Below are 6,603 nucleotides of genomic sequence, written 5' to 3'. Positions count from 1 at the left end.
GACGTCCTTGCTAAGGGGTGCTTACAGCTTCCTCTGGGACCTGACAGAACCTATCAGCTGGCCAGTTTGAATATGGACAATTCTCTAAGCCACTTAAAGTTGTGACTGCCCCTGTGATCCACATTTAAGAATAGGCAAACTCCCCCTCCAAGCTCTCTCTCGTTTCCGGCGCTGGGACAGGTGGCTGCAGGGCCCGAGCAGGGCCCAGTGGGCCCGGCCAGGCCCTGCTTGGGCCGGGCCGGGCCGGGCCACGGCCATCCTGAAGCCATGGACCTGTTCCAGCCATGGAACCCCCCCCACTGCCTTGCCGTGGGCAGCCGGAGCGGCTCGGCTCTCCCCCTCTCCACTCTGATAAGAAAAATTCAACATTCCAGCTGCAAAGCTGCAAGGCCGAGATGAGATTAACCCTTTTAATGCTGTGAAGAGCTGAAAACCTGAGGGAAGAGAGAGAGGAGATGCTTAAAGCTGAAATTCTGTTGTGAAGCTATGATATATCAGAGTACCCATTGTAATTTCATGAAGATATGGGGGGTGGAGTGTTCAACTCGTGAGCAGAAGCACCTGCGCTGAGATAGGCAGATGCTGACGCAGCTGTAATTTCATGAGAAGTTTGGACAGGGAGAGATGAACCAGATGAGGACTTTTGCTCCAAACGGGAAAGGAGAAAACCTCAGTCCCTAGAGATGCTCCCAGAGATAGTCCTAAAGATGAAGATGATGAAGACCCTTTGCTCCCAGGGAAGGAGAAGGGCCTCTGTTTTTGTTTCTGAACGGCTCAACCTTAAAATTGTACCCCAAAAAACTTCAAGAGTGGACCCTCGAAAGCAGTTGCGGGAAAAGCTGCAAGTCGGGGGAAGGGACTCACACGCAGGCAGAGAGACTCCTCTTCCTAAATGGACTGAACAATATTTGGAAGTGGGCGGCTCTCTCGTTGTGATAATGTTTTCATAGCACGAGCAAGAAGAGACTTCTCTTTCTAAATGGACTGAACAAGGTTATTATGGAAGTGGTAAACAGACTGAACATCTTAAGGGTTGTCTTTTCACATTGTCAGTGGGAGAAGGGAGGAAGGTGGGGGGAGGAGGAGAGTTCTGAAGATGGTATAATTTTTTTTTTCTTCTTTTAGGTCTGCTAATAAACTTCTTTATATTCTTTCAAGTTTGGTGCCTGTTTTGCATTTCTCCTAATTCTTATCTCACAGCAGATAAACAGTAATGAGTATTTTGGACCAAACCACTACAGGGCCTTAAAAATTATTTTAAGGATTGTGGCAAGAAATGGGAGGAACACCACTAGGTGGCATTTTTAATCCAGCCTTTACAGCTGTGCCAGTTCAGTCGCTGTCCTAAACGTGAAGCCTCTGTTCTCTCAGTCAGGACAGCTCTAATCCCAGGAGAAGGTAAGTGAATTCTTGCTGGAATAATTACAGTCAACTCCCATTTTTCCTTCAACACAATTGGTTGTTGTTGGATAAGGATAGCTCATGTTTTAGAATCATTCAATCTCAAAATAAATGAAGTGCATTAAATAGGTTTTTATACAATACAATATTTGTGGGTTTTTATTGTCTGATCAGGGTCTCAAGAAACAAAAAAGAATATGCAAGTCTTCCTTTTATATTTTACTTCACCGTGGTAAAAAATTAGATCATGTTCTTCCCTCCAAAAACTGAAAAAAAACCCCCAACCCAAACAATCAAGAACCCCTGTAAGTAAAACCAAATTTATTTCTGAAGGAAGGTACAGTTCAGTTTCTCCCTGGAACTGAACACCTCAGGGTAACGCAGCATTTAAAGCTCTTTGCAATAGCTAAGCTTTTACAAGAACCTCGTAAGCTAAACATTATCCTTCTGTGGTTCATGACTAAACCACCCTCAAAGAAGCTTAAGCACTGTGTACAAGGTCACAGAATGAACACATTCTGGGCATAAATAAACTTTTTTTTAGATTGAGGGGTTGTAGCTGGGGAAAACTGGACAAAGTTTCAATGCACAAGCCCTCTACCTACTGCAAGAGACAGGGAGCAGAAACCTACTCCTATGCTTAAAATGAGAGGGAAACACTGAAAATGCTGATTTTGACCTGCTCTGTGAACACCTGTACTAATATTAATGCAGCAGTACTGGGATAGCTTGACTGTGCAACATATGGTAAATAAGATTGTTTATATTTTAATCAGGAAAGTATTTTAAATTTGCCCCTAATAATTTTTTTTTTTGGCTATCAAAATGTAAGGTTTTTCGAAAGACTTTTTTACATTTTAGAATGCATCTCAATGTAAATTTTAACAGGGACATAAGGTTCATGATAATAATTTAACTCTGGGCAAGAAGTCATTCCAGGTATCCAGTAGATCAGAACTTAAGTGAAAGGATTAAGCTGAAACAGAAACTGTTAATCCCAAAAGATGGTAAGAACTGTGATATAGACCAAAAAGAGGTGTCAGAAATAATTTCTAGAGTTTAAAAACATGCCCACAAACTTGTGAGGGATAACTCTTACCTGTACTTAGATCATTCCACTATAGCTTAGTCAAGGTTTTAGAGCACTGAAGGTAAAAAAATCAAAGCATTCCTCAGTCCAAAAGAGATGCATCAGTTGAAAACATCAAACATCATTTCTGTTAATGTGCTGTAAGTAGGGAGAGGTGGGTCTTCTTAAAATAAAAGCTGAAGATATGCACATATGATTTTAAAGTCTCATTTATTTCATTTGTTAAAGAACTTAAGATACATTAAATAGAGTTTCTGCAATACCAGTTTGCATTACTAGCAAAGTTACATTCATAATAGCTAAAACCATTGCATTTTGTAAGAATTTTCCATTGCCTTTAGCATCTGCTGGATAAAAATCTCACATCTAAAACAATGCTGAATTAGCCCTCACAACAGCCTGTGAGGTAGAGGTCAGTGTTACCCTCTTTTTACATAAGAGGAAGCTGAGAAACAAAGTTTTAGATCAGTGTACCAGAAAAACCATGGAGATTTGAGGAGCAGAATTCTAGTCTTTCATTCCTTGTACTGTGCTCCACATCTCATGTCTTCCTTCCTTGGGGAAAGGGGAGCAGCCCACAGCAGCTGCTGTTCTCCCTTCTCCCCACTTTCCTTGTAAATCTTTGATTTCTCCATCTCAGCTGATAAAAAGTGATCAACATCAGTGATTTCTGCCTGAACTACACGGACAGAACAGACCATGGGAAGCCCGGAACTAAAGTAACTGGGAATTGACTGTGGGTAATCACAGAGAACATCACAGTATCGAGTACCAGAGTTGGAATTTTGTCACTGATCTGCAGAACCAACACATGGCTTTTCTAAAGCAACTTTTGCAGAGGTAAAAGGACTCAGGAGCACTGAAGCCTCTGGTGCACAGGGAGCACCCCCTGCCAGGCAGGGTCTGTGCAGCAATGCACACTCAGGGCAGACAGGATCTACCCACATTAGGTCCCAAAGGAAATGAAATACCTGCTTTCTGAAGGAAGTCGTATTGCAGAGCATAGCATTGAACTGAGGTAGAATCTGAGCAACTGAGGACCACAAAACACACCTGGATCACTACAGAGGAACTCTTCAACCAAACTGACCCTTACCAGGGCACTGTGGTCCTGTGTTCTGCATGGGCTGAAAGGATAAATACCTAAATAACACTGTGCGGTAAACTGCTCTGCTTTTCTTCACAGCATTACATTGTTATTTTCATTATAAGATAGCATCTTAGAACAGTAGATTTAAAATAGATATTTAATTTTCATACCAAGGCCTACTTGAGGCAAGTAAAGAACTTCTTCTAGTGCTACTCATACACTCTGTGTCATCAGGCAGCAAGACTACACTGAAAGCAATCTTTAAATCAGAGCTCAGCAAATGCTAACAACAGATCAGTAAGGAAAATTTAAGTCAAATTTGTCCAAAATTCTTGATTATTGTTTCCTCATGTATTAAATGAGACAATTAGAAGTTGTGGCTATCAGCACTAGTAGATCGCTACGTAATTTCCCATTTTCTATCAAGATGGATTTTAATTTCATTTTAATTTTATAGAGTTTTAGGTCTTGGATAACAACCTAGTACACTCAGCTATCACTTATATTAGATAGTGCTGGTTAAAAAGATCTCATTTCTCCAAAGAATGAGCACTTCAAATAAAATACAAAGCCAGAAGACTGTTCCTCTCCAAGCAGAGGGTTCATGGAAATGCCTGTCTTGTGTGTTCCATGAGTGGTCTGAAGACCAGAGTTTCTGTTTATAGTATCTCACACGTGGAAGCTCTTGGATATCTCAGGACCATTATCAGTTTTTTTCAGGCCTTGAAGGAAGCTCGAACAATTCTCCCCTTCAGAGGCTGAGGGGGGCGAAAATTATTGGCCATTTGGATCCTCTGGTCTTCCTCACCAGTGAAGAGCAGCATGCGGAATTTCTCCAGCTGGAAATTCAGGGGAAACAATTCACTGCTTAAGAGGGCAATCAACAGTAATGTTTTTTAAAAATGACTAAAGGGAAGTATTCAGTATATTTTAATCAGTTAATGAAACAGGTTCCTAGAGAGTATTAACAGAAAGTAACAGAAGCCCTGAGGATTGAACTAGCTGAATATTCACAGACTTTTAATTTAGCCTCATTTCAAATCAAAACAGTCTCTGCCTGCTTACCCAGCATTGAATCCTACAAGAACTGAGAGAGTATCAGAAGTTTACCTGTTTCACAGAGATTCTGATGGGTTCTTTCAGCACTATCCATGTCACACTCTCATTAAGGGGTGGGGTTGTCAAAGAACCAAGGTATGTCCAATAATCTAGACTCAAGGGCAGGAGACATTTAGGGTTGAAGCCTCTAAACTGAGCTTTTGTTCCCTGAGAAAACAAAATGGACTTGAAATTTATCCTTTTACTTTTAAGTGCAGGTTAAATAACTTTTTTGAAAGAGAAGAAAATGTTAAAGTAACATTAAAAATAGGGGAAAGGAGAAGTCTGTAAAGGTTTGACTGCCTTATAACAGCTGTTAGCCAAAAGTAGATGGCAAGTGTGATGCTTAATGCTGCCTTACCAGACTTTGAGGTCTTGCACAATTGTCTTTACCAAAATTCATCTCTTGTCACAATAGGCCCAAAAATAATGCAGGAGGTGTGTTCTGTATATAGTGTTCAGTGTGAGCTACAGATAATATCATGGCAGAGTTCCTTGTCTCATTACTTGCTATTTTCTATTCTTCTCAGTTATTTTAGTAGAAAAATTTAAATCCTATAGTCATTGTCTGCTGTGGTAAATATTGGCTTAAAAAAAAAAAAAAAATCAAACCTTCAAGTCTAAAATTAGAGGAAGGTAGATTGACAGAGGAAGATACATTAATCAGAGATTGGTAGAAATAGAAGGAGGTGCTGCCTAAAGTAGTGATTGCCTTAGGTACCACAGTCTGGAGCAAAACTCTTCAACCTGTAGGAGTATCCAAAAGGATCTCAGTCACTCAGAAAACACTTCAGGGACAGACTAACTGTGGACCTCAGTGAGATCATCCTTGACAGAGCTCTGCAGCAAAGAAACAGGCAGCTTCTTCCAGCCTAGGCTCAATGGAAAAGGGATTATTTTGCTGAGTCTAAGAGCTGAGCCTCAAGGGCCATGGAGCTGTTGATTTTGGGCTTTTTGCAAAAGGCAGAACCTCTGGATGACCAGTGGGGTCAGCAAAGCCTTGTGAGGCACCTGAGATTAGGAAAATAATATGAACTTTGGAGGGGAAGAAGAAACTACAACTACAGTTATGTTCTAGTTATGGGAGGACCTGTGGGTGGGTGATTTTTCATTTTTGTCTCAAACATGTACATGAGCATGATTTTTAAAGGATATCCCAGAAGAAATTTAAGGAGCTGAGAACTTACTTTAAATTTTACCATGTACAAAGCATCAGTGAGTCTGTTCATACTGGCATGTTCTTTCCCAATCTAAAATAATGGAATAGACAGGTTAAATAAGAAGGATTACAACTATGCTTTAATTAAGTGTTGTTTTCTTACCCAAATCTTAACATTCCTACCAAAGTTTATCAGCAATTTGCAATGCATTAACGCTTCCAGTAAGTCATCTGTTTTCCTTAAGCACTTCTTAAATATGTGGCATGGTCCTCAAACACTTTACAGCATAATGCTTTTCATCATGTAAACATGCTATTTTTGCAATTCTTACCTCCAAGAAAACACCAACTACTGCCAAGCCATCTGGAGCTGCTGCTGCCTCTCCAAATGTTGCATATTTTCTGGCATTCCAATGAACTAAGTGGAGCTTTAAAGAAAAACAACAAATAGGAATTAAATTAGTGATAGAAGCTGTGACTGTGGTTTCTTGATGACAGCACTAACAATTGTTCATAACAGAACGGTTTTGTGTCAAAGGCATTGCTGGAAACATGAAGTTCAATCTTTTGGATAGGTCCATGAGTGTGGGCAGGCACTAGGCAAGTTTTCTGTAACAGCCCACACTGGGGTGGCATGGCCAGGCTTTGGGAGTGGGAGGGTACAGGGGTGGCTTCTGTGAGAAACCGCCAGAAGCTTCCCCAGCTCGTGATCACAAGGAAGGGACCAGGCTGGAGCAGCTCCTGAAGGACTGCCTGCACCCATGG

At 40.9% G+C, this 6,603-nt stretch overlaps 1 protein-coding gene across 1 annotated transcript in view; it reads right to left on the bottom strand.

Annotated features, from left to right (window-relative positions):
• Positions 1–2,684: 2,684 nt before the first annotated feature.
• Positions 2,685–6,603, bottom strand: part of CA7 (carbonic anhydrase 7) — a 9,709-nt gene continuing 5,790 nt past the window's right edge. The window contains exons 4-7 of the mRNA XM_042027654.1: positions 6,171–6,266; positions 5,867–5,929; positions 4,692–4,847; positions 2,685–4,420 (exon numbers count right to left, since the gene is read on the bottom strand). Of these exons, the coding sequence (XP_041883588.1) occupies positions 4,298–4,420; positions 4,692–4,847; positions 5,867–5,929; positions 6,171–6,266 (438 nt within the window). The 3' untranslated portion in view covers positions 2,685–4,297. The remainder of the gene's footprint in view (positions 4,421–4,691; positions 4,848–5,866; positions 5,930–6,170; positions 6,267–6,603) is intronic.

This window comes from Corvus kubaryi, unplaced genomic scaffold (assembly GCF_017639235.1).
Source record: "Corvus kubaryi isolate FWS band 111438036 unplaced genomic scaffold, C.kubaryi_AGA036_p1.0 37300, whole genome shotgun sequence".
Lineage (NCBI taxonomy): Eukaryota > Metazoa > Chordata > Aves > Passeriformes > Corvidae > Corvus > Corvus kubaryi.
The sequence above is the reverse complement of the archived record's forward strand: the minus strand, read 5'-3'. Positions and strand labels throughout refer to the sequence as shown.